The sequence below is a fragment of the Trichogramma pretiosum genome, unplaced genomic scaffold (genome assembly GCF_000599845.2).
Source record: "Trichogramma pretiosum strain Unisexual culture from Peru unplaced genomic scaffold, Tpre_2.0 scaffold2, whole genome shotgun sequence".
Taxonomy (NCBI): Eukaryota; Metazoa; Arthropoda; class Insecta; order Hymenoptera; family Trichogrammatidae; genus Trichogramma; species Trichogramma pretiosum.
The window spans coordinates 1856190-1873099 of record NW_019641687.1 but is presented as its reverse complement, the minus strand read 5'-3'; the positions used below and the strand labels follow the sequence as shown (position 1 = coordinate 1873099).

The window sequence follows — 16910 nt, the reverse complement described above, 5'->3', positions numbered from 1 at the left end:
GAGGGAGAGGGTCTAAAATTTTTGTTTTTGGTTACTTTGGATATCGGTGACATACGTGCGCACGATTATTTCAAAAATTATGAACCCTACCCATAATTATTGATTCATGTAAAAGGTCGGCTGCGCCTCTGCCCTAGGCGTATAATCTACTATTCCGATTGAGCTTAGCCGTTAGGAATGCTCAACATTATTAATGGCCTAATAATCAAAAAATGACTATTGAAAATTTTTAATTAATTGGCTTGTTTTAAGCGTATTTGAAATAACCTGAAATGTCAATAAATAAGACAATACCACTTTGAGCCTTCACCACAAGATGGCGAATACTGTCATATGTAAATCTGCAAGTGGCAAATTTAAAATAATTATATAAGTTAAGTTACAGTTATGAAAAAAAACTTCTGAACTTATAACGTTGACTTGAAACTCGTCTTAGAATTTCAAACATTTCTATCAGAGAGTCTCTATTTTTTAATATCCCTCAGATCAGATGATGCGTAAGATAATCTTCAATGTCACAGTCCATTAAACTTTTGGTAACTGCTCTGGTTTGCATATTTATTCATAAAAAACATTTTCACGCTAACTTATGTTGATTACTATTTGAGTTTGCATTACTTGCATTTTATAACATTTAAAAAGTTTTACGCACAATTTTTTAAAATATTTTTACGTATTTGAGCTTTTAATGATTTGAATTTTGCGCCTTGCGGCCATCTTGAATTCTTGCATCATCGGGTCGATCGAAGCATTGCATTCTTAGGCGCGCATCTCGTTGAGATCTCCAACCTCAAAATTCATATCTAAATTATATCCGTGTATATTAGTACACGTGCAACGCCGCAGAGTGAACGTCGCAGAGAGAAATCGACAAACACTATAGTGATTCTTGAGAATAGAGTAAATTGTATTAATTATAAGTGATCTTGTATTTTCGTGCGTGTGTGTATAAAGATGTGCGACGATGATTACAACAAATTTTTTATTGATTTTTCCAATTTCGATTGCTTCAATGAAAACTTCGATTCCGAAGCAGGCCAAGAAAAATTAGAAAGATTGAAGAGCATGCGAGAACAAGTCAATTGGAAGATTGAAAGAGAACGACATGAATTTTATAGGCAACTTTGCGGCTTAATCAGTGATTGGAAGGGCCAACTTCCAGATCTCCGAGAAATCTTTGCACGGGAAGAAATTGAGTGGTTGCTCACGAGGTCCGTGGACGTCCGTTCTACCGAGTTTATCAGGTTTGTGATAAGGACAGGATACAAAGACGAGCCCGATCTCGATGACGATGGCAAGCCACTGTTGTGTCGCGTCACACCACTACATAATGCAGTTAGATACCCCCTTAACACCAGACGTCTCGGATTCTTGGTTCGTGCGCTTTTTATAATTTATGACAGATTTGATGTCAACTACACCACCGAGTCCGGCCTGAGTCATTTTCATGTGGCCTGCATCACTGGCCTCGAACCCATAGTCAAAAAATTCTTCAAGTTCGGGCAGGACAATAAGTGCCTCGTGCAAGAAACGGGTATCTCGCCGCTACATTTGGCTGTGTGCCATGGCCACAAGAAGGTAGCCAGATGGCTGTTGAGCTGTGTCAACGAGACGGGATCGACTTCTTTGCATCTTCCTTGCCATAGGCCCGATAACGACTCGGCGAATGCGTTATTAGAGTCGAGTTACAAAAAATATCAGCTGGTGCACATCAATGCTCAAGACAAATCGGGTCGAACCCCATTGCACTGGGCTCTGCACAAAGACGCTAAAAATATGGTCGAATGGTTGCTTAGAAAAGGCGCCGATCCGAATTTGCCCGATAAGAATGGATCGACTCCTCTTCACGTGATATGTAAAAGAATTTGTTTCATGTGGTCGATGACAGACATAAAAAATTATGACTGGGTGGAAAATACGGTACAAAGTGGGATTCGGTGGAAAATATCGCGAGAAGAAGTGGAACATGATAAAATAATGGAGTTATTTTTACAAAAAATCGACGAAATGCAGCTGACAGTAAAATTGGATGCCGTGGACCACAAGGGTAGTACACCAATATATTATGCTCTTAGATTTGGTAAACATCGAATTGTTGAGGTGCTATTACGAAGAGGCGTGGATGTGAATTTAGCCAACGAAGAAGGATTGACACCTTTGCACCTCATTTGTAGTTTCAATGTCCACTTTCTGGAGACATTGTTCCAGATCAACGACGAGATTCAGCAGACGGTGCAGGTCAATGCCGTGGACAACAATGGTAAAACACCATTACATTATGCTGTGATCAGAGGTAGCAAACAAATTGCCGAAGCACTGCTGAGAAGAGGCGCGGATCCGACTTTGGTTACCGCAAATGGCTCGTCACTTCTACACTTTTTTTGTCAGAGCCGATACAACGCTGAATTGGAGGAATTACTCTTCAACGATGATAAGCAGCAAATGGTACAGATCGATGCAAAGGACAAGTTGGGTAATACGCCATTGCACTTGGCTGCAGCCAACTTCGAAGATACGCGACAAATCGAATATCTGCTGAGAAGGGGCGCCAATCCGAACATAGCTAACGCAGAGGGATTGACCCCGCTGCATATTATTTGTTGCGGAAAGTTGGATGATGACAGAATAAAGTTATTTTTCAAAATTACCGACGATATCCAGCAGGTGGTGCAGGTCGATGCCCGAGATAAGTTGGGCCGTACACCACTTCAATGCGCTGTGGCGAGCCTTTGGCCGAATACTGTTCAAGTTCTCTTGGATCGTGGTGCTGATCTGTCTATCTTCGTTTTTCCCACTATGGAGCATTTTGACGAGACATTTTGCAAAGAATATTCCTACAATGATAAATTGAAATTAGCATCTGGTGCTCTAGCAGTCGTGGAATGTCTTGAGAATGGAGGATATGATCTGAAACGTAGCGACACCTTGCCAATCATTGAATTTTTCATCAAGTACGAATTGTTCGAAAATTCGTCGGATCTTGAAAAATCTTTTTACAGTGAAGAAGAGTTCACGAGCGCAGCAAAAGAAATAACGATCATTCCTAATTTGTCGCTTTACGATTTAGTGCAGTTACGGCCCGAAGAGGAGGAAAAACTGCTCACATACATGGATTACTTCAAGATCGAGTCATATCACTACTGGAATCTAATCCGCATAAATTATTGGTATATGTGCGTGGGGCACCTATGTGAAAAAATGTCGAGAGGATATTTTCAAAGGTTAGCACTGGATCCTTTACGGGAGTTGACGCGTGACCGGTTCCCAATTCTCTGCTACGAAGAAATCATCCAGAAGCTGAAGAACGAGGATTTGTTAAGAATATGCCAGGCAGCAGAAATCCTGGCAAAAGAAAAGGAAGCCAAAACATGTGAAACCGTTTACAAAGGTATTTTATTTTTTTTTTCATGAATATTTTTACCCTTTAAATAATAATTTTGATAATTTTTCTGAACTTATCGTTTCTTTTTTTCAGGCGAAGAAATTGAGAAACCATAAATTTGTCACCTCTATGTCCAATTGTGAACTATTTTTTTACTGTGCAAGATTTACATTATAAAACAATGTAACATTTGAAGGCATAGAAATAAAATTAATAAAGTTAATTATATAATTGATAGTATATAGCAATAAATTAATAAATAGGATTTAAGTTATATTTAAAAAAAATCAACCCAGGTTATTGATGCATTTGCGAATGTGAAAAAATTCGTGATTCCATCAGTCAGCTCGTGCGGGTATTATGATCGAATCATGTAATATAGACTGGGACGTTTTAGATTAAGTTTTTTTGTATCACCAAGGCTCACAGCCAAGACGGAAGTTGTAGTCGTTACTGAAAAAAACCGTCTCACGACGTCAAAAAAGGGACGGAAACAGTAGTGGCTCGATTTTAGGGGAAAGATAAGTTTCTGTCATAAAAAAAAACTCGGTCCAAAGCTTTTTTTGTGAATTTTTATTGGTCTTTCTCCCATTTCTGTGGTCAAATATTTTAAAAACTCAATTTAAACCGTTACGAAAAAATCAGGGAAGTATTTTTTAACCTTGTCCTCGTGGGTCCTCTTGAATAGTCTGAAAACTATCTCCATGTAAAATTAGAATCTGTATACGAATCTGCACGGCGCTGGATACTTAATTAATGATTGAATATAAAATTGATCAAAAAAATAAAAAACGAACGTTTTTCCTCTTTTAAAAGATTTTTCTCTTGACGTAATTTTTTGAAATGAACAATGTAAGTTAGTAATGTCAGTTATTTGCCACGAAAAACGATTCAAACAAAAAAGTCGTCAAATAACTAAAATTTCAGCTAGTAAAGAACAAAGTGGTCTATGCAATTGATTTTCTACAAAATCGACTCTTTATTAAAATTCTCGACAATAATATAGTGGACATGATACAGTGCGCAACCGTAATTTCTTCGATCAAATAATCGGTAAAATCGATCGCTTTTTCCTCGAACCGACTCAACAATCCAGCTGCTTCATCATCCAGTGGAAAAATCCGAGAACTGCGAAGCTGAAGCTCAGCGGGATGCAAGCGGCCTTCGTCCACGCCCAGAGACTATAAAAATTATCGTAAAAAAGAAAGAAATAAACATGAGTTTCGGCGAGTCTAAATTCATTTTCTCGTATAAACTAGCCAAGTTGGTTGGACGATTGGGACACAAAACAATTGGCTATGGAGTATCGTGGGTGCGTTTGCGTGCGTATAATATTTGCAAAGCGATATCGGCATGTATCCCTACGCGCAAGCTATAAAAGTGAAATATTTACTCGTAAGGATTATCGGATACAGTGTATGGCGAATAAGTAGGAAGAATTCCGCATTCCTGTATGACGACCGGCAGAATGGGATGATCGTCCACGTCCGTCCTCGTGTTCTCTATCTTGAAGACCACGTCCATGCCGTCTACGACCTGAGCCAGAAAAGTAAAAAGAGACATTGACTCGACGATGAAAAAGTAAAATTTGCCGGAACGAGAGCCGAGAGCTGTGCTCGTTATACCTTGCCGAAAACGGTGTGCTGGCCGTCCAGCCAAGGAGTCGCGATCGTCGTGATGAAGAATTGACATCCGTTCGTGTCCTTGCCCGCGTTTGCCATGCTGACCATGCCGGGGCCCACGTGATCGAATTTGAAGTTCTCGTTGTCGAAGTACTTGCCGTAAATACTGATGGAACCGCTGCCGTCGTTTTTCTCTATGTCTCCGCCTGCGTCGACAAACATGCACGAAAGATGCGTGAAAGTCAATCATAGCTATAGCTCTCTCACAGCGATATAAAATTCATTTGTCGCGAACCTTGAACCATGAACTTTTTGATAACCCGATGAAACTTGGAGCCAGCGTAAGTTTTGCCCTCGATCCCTTCGCTCGCCAGGGTCATGAAGTTTTTCACGGTTTTCGGCGTGTCCTCGCCAAACAAGCCGATGACCATCCGGCCGGCCGGATTGTCGCCGATCATTATGTCGAAGTAGACCTGATCGGTTATCGTGAAACGAGTGGCCTGAAAGAAAAGCAGAACCGTATCGTATTTTGCAGCCTGTATATAGGTAATACCTCAGCGAGAGAGAAGAGCGACGAACTAATACAATCAGAAGGCGAAGCCCCACGAGCGCACCTCACCGAGTATATCGACAAAGCCCCCTCTGTAAGTACGCGTACGTGTGTGACTTTGCCCTATTATAGGGCAAATCGTCGAGAAGGAAAGAAATATTTTCCGCAAAGTTTTTGCTTTTGTTTTGCACTTGGTTTGTGTTTATTCATCTCGATGGTTGTTGTTGTTGCCGTTGTCACCGCGCGCAAACCGGAAGTCAACTCGTGCCCACAGATAAAGAGCATAGCAACACAATTTGAGTCATACTACATATAGCGTCGACTCGTTTTAATCTGAACGCGCGTCATTATATCAATGACACGCTGCTGGCTCGATCGAATGGGCGAAAAGCAACGGTCTCTCTTTCTCACTCTCTCACGGTCAATTTCATGTAACCAGTGCAAAATTGAGAGTACCTGCGCGTAATCAGTCGTGATTAAGAGAGCAATAGCAGCCACGGCGACCAGAGGACTCATGATAAACACCAATTGCAGCGCAGCGACTGCTTCGTATATATACTTGTGCTCGCTCCTCGACAAGAGCGAGAGAAAAAACGAAAGGCGAGTCGTCGTCGGCTTACACGGAGACGCGCGCGCCTGGCCCCCTGCAGGACTGTCGGTACGCGCGAGCGAGCCTATGTATACACGAGTCGAGGAAATTATGCGCGCGAATGGAGAAAGAATTAATTGCACTCGCGCGTGGCCGATTCCGACTGCATACGCAAATGGACTGTGCTCGCGCTGCTTCGTATGCGAACTGCGCCGTGTGGTACGCGGCTCGGCCGATTTACACGCTGCTCATTGTGTATATGTATGTAGTAAATAGTTGAACGAATTATGCGCGAGACATGCGCGCGTCGCTTTTCTTTTTTTTTCCCGCGCGATCTCCGGTACACCCGCATTTGAACGGCGAAATGGGATTTTTCATAGCCGAAAATTGCAATCGTTGTTTTTTGAGCGCACGCATATATTATATAGGTTCATTTGGCCTGCGTTGGTGATGCGCGAATCCGCAGAGCTGCGTTCGAGTTCTTTGAACCCGCGGGTTTTCGCACCGTTATCATACAAACGCGTCCCTCCCACTCGCGCGTCACCCTCTCGCGAGCCGATGTACGACCGACCAAACCAGCTTCGAGCTCGTCTTCTTTTTTATTTCTCTTTCTCCTCGAATAAGTTATGCCCGGCCAATACAATGTACACGTAATATATACTCGCATTAATATATCGGTTGAAAGACGAGAATAAGATACACCAACTCCCTCTCGGCTCGTGCTGTGCGTGTGCGTTCTCTCTCTCGCTCGTTGGCCGTGTCCCGTTATCCAAAGGAGGCACGTTCATAAAAGCCGCGCGTCTCGCCAAAGTCGAGGTCAGTCCGTGTCTCGGCAATCATGATGCTGGTGCCGAAAGCGCCTCGCGGGCCTCCGCTTCTGACTGTGCTCGTGCTCGTGGCCTCGCTGGCCGCTGCGGCCCGGGCCTCGTCCCTCCCGCTCGCCGATCGCCAAAGGAGCTACGAGTCCGAGGAGGAGCTGGAGGACCGCGACGACAGCGGCAACGAGGACACCTACTACGTCGGCGCCGCCAAGCAGTTCAATCTCATACCCGAGGAGCGGGTGACGTACGACGGCGCCCAGATCTGGAGGATCGCCGCCGACTCCGGCAAGGACGAGTTCCTCGACTATCTGCAGGACAGAGGAGGTTCGTAATGCGCTGTCGCACAAATTAGCTTCGGCTGTTCGCGTGAAATTCAAGTTGCACGACGACTCTCGTTGGCAGATCTGTCGCTGTGGAGCGGCAACCGATCGCTCATCGACGTCCTCGTGCTGCCGGACGTCATCCCGCGAGTCTCGCGCTTCCTGCGCCAGAGAAACATCGACTACGACGTCGTGATAACCGACCTGCAGCTGGCCATAAACCAGGAGAATCCCGTCAGGACGCCCGAGGAGATCGACGAGCTCGTCGGCAGAAACGGTGAGATTTCCCCTTTCGATCCTATTAGATATATGTAGTGCCAATTAGATATTAGCTCGAGGTGTCGGCCGTACGAGTGAAAGCTTGTGCTGTACTACCAAACGCTGTAGACGCGCACCTACATTATATTGTATATCCTTGGTTCTCTTTGTCGCGCTGAGAATACCAATCGCACTGATTCGGTATTCTGCTCAGGCCTTTATATCGGCCGAGTTTGAATGCGCTGGGTATTATATGTATACAGACCAAGTAACCCAATTATGATTCACGATCCAGCATTAACCGAGAGAATCAAGTGCAGTGCCAGACGCGTGTGCGTTCGACGACTGCGAAACAAAAGAAAAACAAGCAAAACAACAAATAAAAACAACATATAACGTCACGAGCGAAGAGACAATGGCAAATCTGATTAGTAGTAATGTTTTAGCTCGCTATGCTTGGTGGAAGGAGTCTATTGCGTCTGGGATGCAAAAAAAATCTCTTCCTTTCTATCTCCGCACTGTCCGCTATTCTTCTTCCGCTAATTATGTAGATGCCGCTGCTGCTGCTGCTGCTTCTAGCGGGCCAAAAGTTCGCCAATCCTGGCCGTGGAAGGGTGAGCTTTTTGCTTTAGCGAGGGCTTGAATTGGCGACTCGGCAAAACAATTTTACAAAATTGAAAAAACAAAAAACAAAAAAAGGCAACGATGTAAGCGCTCGGAGCCATCGGGATTGACTTGGCTTTTGTTCGAAGGACACCGTATGGAGTGGGACAGCTACCACAGGCTCGAGGATATCCACGAGTACATGGATTACCTGGCCAATACCTATCCACAGGTCTGCTCGGTCATGTCGATCGGAAAATCCGTTCAAGGTCGAGATCTAAAAGTAAGCCTAGTTGTTTTACACTCGCGTGTACTGCATAATATTATGAACGTAATCCGACTATTATCTATCTATTCTATATTATAAAAAAAAAAAAAAAAAAAAACAGGTAATACGCATAAGCCGCGGCTTGTCGAACGCACCGGCCCTCTGGATCGACGGTGGTATCCACGCGCGCGAGTGGATTTCACCGGCCGCCGTGACTTATCTAATCGATTACCTGGTCGAGCACAGCGATCAGCTGCAGGAGGACTATTACATTCTGCCGGTGGTCAATCCTGACGGGTGAGTTTTTTGTCTCGTGCTTCGCACGGCTGCTCTCGATCTCGTTGACAACTTTTTCTCTCGCGCGTCACATCGCACGCGTATTGCGTACGTGTGTGTGTGTGTGTGTGTGTCTTAATATATTATCGAGCGAACCGATATGTCGTTTGGGCCGCAGATACGAGTACACCTTCCGCGGCGACCGACTCTGGCGCAAGAACCGGGCCAATCCGCAGAAGGGCGGCTCCTGCATCGGCGTCGATCTCAATCGCAACTTCGGCTATCGCTGGGGCGGCATGGGCACCAGCAAGCAGCCCTGCCGCGAGATTTACGCGGGCTCCGGCGCCTTCTCCGAGCCCGAGACTCGCGCCATCAAAGACTTCTTCCAGACGAGCGCCGCCAATTTCCAGGTTCGTATGCAAATATTGTGAAATTCTTATCGGCTCTCGTTGTTTAGCAAACATTGGCCCGGCGTCGATTCCTAGTTGCGATAAGCCTTATCGTCGACGCGCGCGGCCCGAACTAGGTCGATTCGAGTATCAAGCTCTACAAATCGATTCGCGTCTCATGCATGCGTCGATGATTGCGTTGCGCAGGCCTACCTGACGTTCCACAGCTACGGCCAGTACATCCTGTACCCGTGGGGCTACGACAGGCGGGTGCCGCCGGACTACAAGGAGCTCGAGGCCGTGGGCCGGCGCATGGCCGAGGCGATGAGGCTCGCCGGGGGCGCCAACAGCCACTACACCGTCGGCAACAGCGCCACGACTCTGTACGCTGCGGCCGGCGGCGCCGACGACTGGGCCAAAGCCAACCAGAAGATCAAGTACACGTACACGGTGGAGCTGCGCGACCGAGGCCAGAACGGCTTCGTGCTGCCGGCCAAGTACATCAAGCCCACGGCCGAGGAGGCGATCGCCGCCGTCCAGGTCGTCGCCAAGGCCATTCGCGGCGCCTCCTCGTGATTCCGTTCGCGCCAACTATATGATATGCATATTTATACGCTCGCGACCAAGTGCCTATATTTACAATGCTATTTAGTCCAATAAGTATATGTGTAAGAGAGTGACTGTGCCGGGAGAAAGGATTTCTTTTATCCTATATATATGCTGTGATTTCACCTGCTTACCGTAATTCTCATTCCGTATCACGATGACTGCTTTTTTTCATTGCCCATTATACTTACGTCGTAAGATAAATAAAGCTCATAACGTCATTAGAATGTAACAAAAATTGCGTTTTTTTTTTAATACCAAATTAACTTACATACTATTTACATATCATCACATAAAGAATTCATACGAAATACGGTTAGTCCGCCGCTCGTCAATGATTCAACATTATTCGATGGATCCAGGAAACGAAGGAGGACACTCTGGTGTAGACCGACGGGGCATTTCTACCGCCGCAGGGGAAGATGCCCCAGGAGACGACGCCAATCACCTCGACCATGTCGAAGGAGTTTTTCACCACTAATGGACCACCCGAGTCACCCTGGAATAGCAAACGAACAAAAAAAAAAGGATAATTTTCCGTCATTGCGCAAATAGATATATGTGACAAGCGAGTGAAATCACGTTCGACGACTTTTGTTCACGCGCTAACGCTGCCTTTTTGTTCGTCCGCGTCGGGCAATTTTGACTATAAACGGACAAATCCAATGACGCGGCAAGTACAACTGCGTTACATAAAATCGAACGCAGCGCGATTTCTCGCGCCAACACGATTTAGCGCGAATTCGTTTTATTTTTTTCCTCTCTATTTTATTGGGCCCGAATAAAGCACGCAATGGCAGTGCGCGTGCAAGTACACGTTTTAACGGTACCTTGCAGGCCGAGGCGGAGCCGTCGAGCGGCCCCGTGCAGATGTTGGTCTCGTGCAGCGGATTGCGGCCCTCCTTGTTGAGCTTCTCGTCGAGGGCGGCCTTGCACTCCTCGTAGTCGAGAAGCGGCAGCGAGGCCGCCTGCAGCACCTCGGGGCTCTCGGGCTGTCGCGTTCGACCGATGCTGCCCCAGCCCGTGAGTATGGCCTCGCCCTCGTGGTGCTGGTCCGGGTAGGGCAGCGACGCCGTCGAGATGTACTCGTTCAGCTCGAATGGCTCCTCGAGCTTCATCAGGGCTATGTCGTAGGGTCCGACCGATCTGCAGAATGGAATCGCGCCAATCGGTATTCGATATATATGTGAGGTGTTTCAACGACTTACCCGCCGTAGTCCGGATAGACGAAGGTCTCGGAGACGACTCGGCGCTGCTCGGTGTCCTCCTCCTCGCCGAGCTCGTGCTTTCCGGCCAGCACGAGGTACTGACCGCCCGGCCGCTTCGGCGAGAGAGTCTGGCAGTGTCCCGCGGTGAGGACCCATCCGGCGGTCAGAAGGGTGCCACCGCACACGTGCCGAGGCTTGATGTTGCGCTTCTTGTTGAACCAATGCAGCGACACCTGCCACGGATGTCGGCCCCTCTCGGCGTCCTCGCCGCCGACTATGCGAGTCGGTCGCTCGGCCAGCGAGGCTATCTCCTCGGAGCTCGTTTCCACCTCGAGCGCTGAAGGATCGCCGCGAATGAAAACCATTTGTAATTAAGCTGTCTGTCTTGTCTTTCGGGTCAAGTTCGTAACGTTGAGCCGTAGCGCGCGAGTCGTTAACGTTTTATGCATTTCACGGAGTTACGTTCGTTTTCGCGTCACACAAGAATGAGCGAGTTTCGGAACCGAATTCCTTTCCGCCAGTTGCATTTCACAATTTTTATTTCACACATTTTCAACTCTTTTTTTCGCGTTTAATACTCATTGTTTCATGATATTTTTCACTCTGATTAATTTAAATTTCCCCGTATACTGTTACTAATGATACTCAACGAGATAAATGTCAAATAAACTTACCGTTAATTAAGGATGCGAGCGAGGTCGCTAAGCAGAAGCCAAAAAGAAGCAGCTTCAACATTTCCATTGTTCCGGCGAAAAGGCACAAAAAACAAACAAAGCTAACGATCAAAGAGAGAAGAAAAGTCGAAGCGATCGCTCCACAAACGCAACGGACAGCTCAATCGACTCGATTGCCTGAACAGAGAGAAAAAATCCGTGTCTTCTGGACCCGACTCTCTTGCACTCCGATACGTATCTGTTCGGGAGACTCGGCCTCGCAGCTATACGAGATCGACTTTTAGACTAGACAAGGGAGAGAGAGAGAGAGTGATCGGCGACAAATCGTTAAGCAACTTATACGTATATCCAATTCTTACACGAACGACGGAAGTCATATTCGACACTACTTTGTACGTAAAAGGCCTAGTGACAGTAAACGCCTTTTGCTCCGTTTTTTCGCGCTCACACAATTTGTAATGTACAAATCGCACGCCGTACCTGCCTTTCGTCACGAGCTCGCGACATGTATACAACTCATACTACATACTGCTGCTGCTGCTGCTGCTGCTGCTACCTTTGTCTATCGAGAAGGCAAGCGCTTGTGTATCGTGGAAATAATTAAATGATATCGTTGCGAGTTGGATCAGTTTCAAGACATTTATTGTGGTAAAAAAAATTAGTTTTTCGATGATAATTGAATTAGCTCTCGCCGATGACCGACTTGATCCAGTCGATGTGGGCCGAAGTTCTGGTATAGACGGAGGGCGCGCCCTCGGAACCGCAGGGAATGAAGCCCCACGAGACGATACCGATCACTTCGGGCTTGGCGTCCTTGCCGATCTTTATCAGTGGACCGCCGGAGTCACCCTGAAAACAGCGCAGCAACGCGTCAAAATGATATCAACCATCTCTGCGTTCGTGCGCGCAGCGTCGAAAAGTCTCGAGGATACTCACGCTGCAAGCCGAAACTCCGCCGGTTAGGGGCCCGGTGCACACGTTGGTCTCGTGCAGAGGAGAGTTGCCCGGCTCCATCGTTTGAATCGCCTTTTCGCAAGATTCCAAATCGACAACGGGTAGGACTGCCTTTTGTAATTTGTCCGGCATGACCGGGAACTGCGAGGTGGAGGTCGAGCCCCAACCCGACAGCGTCACCTCTCCCTCGGGGTAGACGTCGGCTTTCGGAAGTGCGATCGGCTGCACCTTCTCGTTGAACTTGAGCGGAGTGGACAGCTTCAGCAGAGCGATATCGTACGGCGCCACGTTTCTGTGCAAGGATAACGAGGCCAAAAAATTTAGTCGTCCACGGCTAATACGGTTTGCGAGTAAAATTCAAACTCACCCAGGATACTTGGGATGTATGTAGCTCTTCTTCACGACGGACTTCTGCTCGGTGGCCTCCCGAGAACCGATGAGGTATTTGCCGGCTACCACGTACAGATTGCCGAAAGGCACGCCCTTGGGGCAGTGGGCCGCCGTCAGGATCCAGCTCTCGCTGATGATGCTACCGCCGCACATGTGCGACAGAGGCAGTATCGGCGGCAGGCCCCACTGCAACGAGACCTGGTGAGGAAACTCTCCCGGCGACGCGTCGTTACCGCCGACGATGCGGCTGGGATTGCTGCCCGCGGGATTCCACCTCGGCAGGCGCAAGCCGATCCGCGGAGTGGCTGCACAAGCAAGCGGCCAATCGTTAATTCCGATTCAGCTCGCAATTTTTTTTTATGATATATGTGTTTGTAATATGACGAACTCACTTGCGAGGGCCGCGGCCACGATGCAACTGAACCAGAAGAGTTTTGTAAACATTTTGTTGAATGTTCTCTAGTCTCGAATAGCTGGCACTATTTATACCAGCGACAGTTGCGACGCGAATCTCAATGAACAATCTGCATAGATTACGCGGGATAACGGCCCGAAGGCATTGATAAAAACGCTCGTGTGCGCATTATGTAGGAAGCAGCTCGAGGCTCGCGCTCTTATCGCGCAACGTGCGAACCGCATCTCTCGGTGCATGTACGCCATTTGATGGATCGGCGGGATTAAATGGCATTTCTCGGGTCACTTGGATCCGTTCCGCAATGCATCTCGAGGCATTTCACGCGATTGACATTTTTTGCGTCATCCCAAAGTCCTGACTTGCCAATTTTATTTATATTATTTTATCGCCTGTAAACAAATGCTCCTCGACTATCATTCAATTGCGCGTAGTTTTTATTTTACATGAAATAGAGCCAAGTAGAAAGAAAACTACTAATAAAATATCATTTTCAATAATCTTACTCAACGCGAATTAACTAGGTTAGTAAACTAATATGTCATAGGCAAGGATAATCTAGTTACGTTGATTAATATCTAACTGCAATATTTACTCATATGAATTGTCGAGACGATCAGATTCTATACACTCAATAGGATGATTGTTATTTTTAAATATCATGAGTAGTTAAGATTTCAAAAATTTTTAGTGTACGAAGTCGTTGAAAAGTGTTGAAAATAAGATTGCCATTATACTTTCATGGACGGTTATAAACAGTGTTAATATTTGCGCATGCAGTTTCAAGTACAGCGGAAATATTTTTGTTTTCGTGATGCGGGATCTTTCTTTTCACGAAAGCTTGAGCGGTATAGTATTAATATAGTATTCCATTATTGTTTTTTAATTATGAAAATTATTATTTACACAAAGTTTTTCACAATTGACATTTTTGTAACAAATCTAATAGTTATAAATATTGATTAGATTTAATTCATCCATTGATATAAATCTTATGCAATGTGCGCATTAAAACATTTTTGATACAGCAGTCAACGAGAAAGATTAGTTAGTGTAATTTCAGTAATCTAGCTTACGGATCTAATGACACTGATTCGATCAGTGCAAACGTTTTCAATGTGAACTTGAAGACTGATTGTTTATTTGACTCATACGTATTTTACGTGTCATTACTAATTCGAACCGATTTTTGTTATTAAACAAATCGAATTTTGACAAGCTAACAATCATATTTCATTGTTTTTCACGCAAAATAACCACATGATCAATTTGTAATGTTACAATTACTTTATCAAAAATCAATAGTACAATATATTTTAAAAACTTAAATATACTATTTTTAATAAAATATTTTTAATGAAAATTTTTATGTACACTAATATAAATTAAGTAACTAAAGTAAATCAATTGAGTTTTTTCTAATTATTCTGAATGATAGACTGAATCCAATCATTGAAGGCCGACACTCTCACAAATACAGCCGGAGCTCCTGGAGATCCGCAAGGCACTACACCCCACGAGACAACTCCGATCAGTTCACTTGGCCCATGCTCGTGGTGCAATATCAAAGGACCACCAGAATCTCCCTAAAAATAATGTCAAAAAATTATTATGCGCTGTAAAAAATTAAAAAGTTGTTTTAACTTACGCTGCAAGAGGAGTGCCCTCCACTCAATGGCCCGGTGCAAACATTCGTATCATGAACTTCAGCCACTTGACCCACTAGTCTCATCGCCTTCCTGCACGTCTCAATATCCAGCAAGGGCAGATTGACCTTTTGCAAATGATTCGGTAGATTGGGTGTAGACGTTTTTGAAGTTGAGCCCCAACCAGACAGGGTAGCAACTCCTTCAGGAATAGCGTTGGCTTTTGGCAGACCAATAGGCTGCACCATTTTACTGAATACCAAGGGTTTGGCTAACTTCAATAATGCTATATCGAATGGTGCTACGTCACTGAAATTTTTTCCATTTATTAATAAAGATAATTACGAGCAATAGTAGTAGGGGAATCTAGGGTAATTGTGATACTGCCGGAACTATTTTGTATAAATTTGATTTTGATTGTAATTTTTGAACAATTTTCAATAATACGTGATATGACTCTCAACAAAAACAATATTACAATTATTAGAGTTTAATTTCCTTGGTAGAAATGTTCAATATTTGGTGGCTAGTTTATAGGTACCAAAAGTTCTCTCGGACTTAAAAGAGCAACCAGAACTGAACATGCAATAGCCAACAGTATTAATTTTTTCAACATTTTATGTCCATGTAAGGATTCAAATATTTAAAATGGCCATTTTTGATTTATGTAGAATTCATACTTAGAGCATTTATAAAAAAAGTTATTAACGTTCACCATAAAAATTGTTCAGAATTCATACTTTGACTTACACAATTATTTTAACTTTGTTACTTTCAGATTTACAAATAAAAGCACTAGCCGTCTAGTGATATAGGCTTAAAGTAGTATAATGATATTTAAAGTGATTGAAAGCTGATCTACATTTTTTGGAAGAGTAAATTGTCATTTTCAGGTTATTTAAAGTACGCTTAATATTTTATAACATGACTGTAACATACAAATTACCAAAAACAAGCCAACTAATGATTACGTATTTTAAAACATTTTAAATGGATATTTTTGGTCACTAGGCCATTATCAATTTTGTACATTTCTAGCACGGGTTGAATGAGCCTACTATAAAATTAAAGTAATCTCCGTACGAATTTTTCTTACTTTATCAATTCCGCGAAAAAAAACAACCATAGAGTTTGACGAGTACTTTTAGAGGAGAAAGTAACGCGGCTGCCAGTCGTAGGATAAATGTTCGAGGACCAACAGCTAATAATTTTTTAGTTAAACATACCCTTTGTAATTTCGATTTATGAATATTGATGCCACATTAGCAGTTTGTTCCGAAGGCTCATTATCGTGGATGTGAAGTTTTCCAGCTTTCACGATGAGGTACATTTGATCGGGTAAATGTTTCACGCAATGCCCTGCCGTTAAAATCCACTGCTCGTCGAGGATCGAGCCCCCGCACATGTGCTGGTACGGCATGATCGGCGGCCGTCCTAGTTGCAAGCTAACTTGATGGGGAAATTCACCCGATCTTGCCGGGTGTCCACCAACTATTCTATTGATTTTCAGTGGATCGATGATGAGTTCGGCATCGATTTGTGGACTTTTCGTTTCCTCTATTTATGCAAAAATTAGAAAATCCATTTAAAAATTAACTTGATTATTTTAATTAAAGCGAACGATGCCCGACACTTACCGGCAAAAGTAATTGCCAAGAGGCAACACAGAACTACAATGTGACTTTCCATTTTGTTCATTAACTACTGAGACACTAAATTTTTATTCTCAATTTATATAGTTTATGAAAAACACTCTTACACGAGCAAGATTGAAAACATTTATATTGCGTAAACAATTTTTTTCCAATGAAAAATTTTCTCGTGAAATTCAGATAAGATTGATTCACTAGAATTATATATTGTCAAAACTTTTTGTTATTTATTTGTTAAAAAAATTAGTAGAATACGAGTGTAAAAGTAATCAATAATTGAAATCAATTTT

General features: G+C 44.3%; 6 protein-coding genes across 6 annotated transcripts; 2 read left to right on the top strand and 4 right to left on the bottom strand.

The window, feature by feature from the left end:
* The first annotated feature begins 827 nt into the window (after positions 1-827).
* On the top strand, positions 828-3562 carry LOC106655129 (ankyrin-1-like). The gene is made up of 2 exons (XM_014375350.2): positions 828-3388; positions 3476-3562. Exons 1-2 carry the CDS (start codon positions 955-957, stop codon positions 3496-3498), a joined length of 2457 nt encoding a protein of 818 aa, XP_014230836.1. The 5' UTR covers positions 828-954; the 3' UTR covers positions 3499-3562.
* An 816-nt stretch (positions 3563-4378) lies between these two features.
* Positions 4379-6268, bottom strand: LOC106655135 (peptidyl-prolyl cis-trans isomerase 6-like). The gene is made up of 5 exons (XM_014375357.2): positions 6011-6268; positions 5300-5504; positions 5008-5210; positions 4776-4918; positions 4379-4563 (listed from the first exon to the last, which is right to left on the bottom strand). Exons 1-5 carry the CDS (start codon positions 6068-6070, stop codon positions 4467-4469), a joined length of 708 nt encoding a protein of 235 aa, XP_014230843.1. The 5' UTR covers positions 6071-6268; the 3' UTR covers positions 4379-4466.
* A 713-nt stretch (positions 6269-6981) lies between these two features.
* Positions 6982-9654, top strand: LOC106654990 (carboxypeptidase B-like). The gene is made up of 6 exons (XM_014375174.1): positions 6982-7288; positions 7367-7561; positions 8295-8428; positions 8535-8710; positions 8868-9099; positions 9286-9654. Exons 1-6 carry the CDS (start codon positions 6982-6984, stop codon positions 9652-9654), a joined length of 1413 nt encoding a protein of 470 aa, XP_014230660.1.
* Positions 9655-10015: 361 nt separating this feature from the next.
* Positions 10016-11257, bottom strand: LOC106654991 (lectizyme-like). The gene is made up of 3 exons (XM_014375175.1): positions 10893-11257; positions 10515-10830; positions 10016-10183 (listed from the first exon to the last, which is right to left on the bottom strand). Exons 1-3 carry the CDS (start codon positions 11255-11257, stop codon positions 10016-10018), a joined length of 849 nt encoding a protein of 282 aa, XP_014230661.1.
* Positions 11258-12191: 934 nt separating this feature from the next.
* On the bottom strand, positions 12192-13355 carry LOC106655182 (trypsin-1-like). Its single transcript, XM_014375429.2, has 4 exons — positions 13303-13355; positions 12888-13215; positions 12503-12812; positions 12192-12415 (listed from the first exon to the last, which is right to left on the bottom strand). The coding sequence occupies exons 1-4, from the start codon at positions 13352-13354 to the stop codon at positions 12248-12250; spliced, it is 858 nt and encodes a 285-aa protein (XP_014230915.1). The 5' UTR covers position 13355; the 3' UTR covers positions 12192-12247.
* An 862-nt stretch (positions 13356-14217) lies between these two features.
* LOC106655181 (trypsin-1-like) lies at positions 14218-16691 on the bottom strand. Its single transcript, XM_014375428.2, has 4 exons — positions 16606-16691; positions 16195-16525; positions 14971-15277; positions 14218-14908 (listed from the first exon to the last, which is right to left on the bottom strand). Exons 1-4 carry the CDS (start codon positions 16664-16666, stop codon positions 14741-14743), a joined length of 867 nt encoding a protein of 288 aa, XP_014230914.1. The 5' UTR covers positions 16667-16691; the 3' UTR covers positions 14218-14740.
* Positions 16692-16910: the final 219 nt, after the last annotated feature.

What these genes read in the sequence shown, in the direction of transcription:
- LOC106655181 (XM_014375428.2), bottom strand. Translation starts at nt 16,666, where the DNA reads ATGAACAAAATGGAAAGTCACATTGTAGTTCTGTGTTGCCTCTTGGCA. An exon ending in CTTGGCAATTACTTTTGCCG is followed by an intron (nt 16,526 to 16,605) that starts GTAAGTGTCGGG and finishes TTGCATAAATAG; the next exon opens with AGGAAACGAAAAGTCCACAA. An exon ending in ATAAATCGAAATTACAAAGG is followed by an intron (nt 15,278 to 16,194) that starts GTATGTTTAACT and finishes AAAAAATTTCAG; the next exon opens with TGACGTAGCACCATTCGATA.
- LOC106655182 (XM_014375429.2), bottom strand. Translation starts at nt 13,354, where the DNA reads ATGTTTACAAAACTCTTCTGGTTCAGTTGCATCGTGGCCGCGGCCCTC. An exon ending in CGTGGCCGCGGCCCTCGCAA is followed by an intron (nt 13,216 to 13,302) that starts GTGAGTTCGTCA and finishes TTGCTTGTGCAG; the next exon opens with CCACTCCGCGGATCGGCTTG. An exon ending in ATACATCCCAAGTATCCTGG is followed by an intron (nt 12,813 to 12,887) that starts GTGAGTTTGAAT and finishes ATCCTTGCACAG; the next exon opens with AAACGTGGCGCCGTACGATA.
- LOC106655135 (XM_014375357.2), bottom strand. Translation starts at nt 6,070, where the DNA reads ATGAGTCCTCTGGTCGCCGTGGCTGCTATTGCTCTCTTAATCACGACT. An exon ending in AGCACACCGTTTTCGGCAAG is followed by an intron (nt 4,919 to 5,007) that starts GTATAACGAGCA and finishes TTTCTGGCTCAG; the next exon opens with GTCGTAGACGGCATGGACGT. An exon ending in GTATCCGATAATCCTTACGA is followed by an intron (nt 4,564 to 4,775) that starts GTAAATATTTCA and finishes TAATTTTTATAG; the next exon opens with TCTCTGGGCGTGGACGAAGG.
- LOC106654990 (XM_014375174.1), top strand. Translation starts at nt 6,982, where the DNA reads ATGATGCTGGTGCCGAAAGCGCCTCGCGGGCCTCCGCTTCTGACTGTG. An exon ending in TTCAAGGTCGAGATCTAAAA is followed by an intron (nt 8,429 to 8,534) that starts GTAAGCCTAGTT and finishes AAAAAAAAACAG; the next exon opens with GTAATACGCATAAGCCGCGG. An exon ending in CCGGTGGTCAATCCTGACGG is followed by an intron (nt 8,711 to 8,867) that starts GTGAGTTTTTTG and finishes TTTGGGCCGCAG; the next exon opens with ATACGAGTACACCTTCCGCG.
- LOC106655129 (XM_014375350.2), top strand. Translation starts at nt 955, where the DNA reads ATGTGCGACGATGATTACAACAAATTTTTTATTGATTTTTCCAATTTC. An exon ending in ATGTGAAACCGTTTACAAAG is followed by an intron (nt 3,389 to 3,475) that starts GTATTTTATTTT and finishes TCTTTTTTTCAG; the next exon opens with GCGAAGAAATTGAGAAACCA.
- LOC106654991 (XM_014375175.1), bottom strand. Translation starts at nt 11,257, where the DNA reads ATGGTTTTCATTCGCGGCGATCCTTCAGCGCTCGAGGTGGAAACGAGC. An exon ending in GTCTATCCGGACTACGGCGG is followed by an intron (nt 10,831 to 10,892) that starts GTAAGTCGTTGA and finishes TCCATTCTGCAG; the next exon opens with ATCGGTCGGACCCTACGACA. An exon ending in GCTCCGCCTCGGCCTGCAAG is followed by an intron (nt 10,184 to 10,514) that starts GTACCGTTAAAA and finishes TTGCTATTCCAG; the next exon opens with GGTGACTCGGGTGGTCCATT.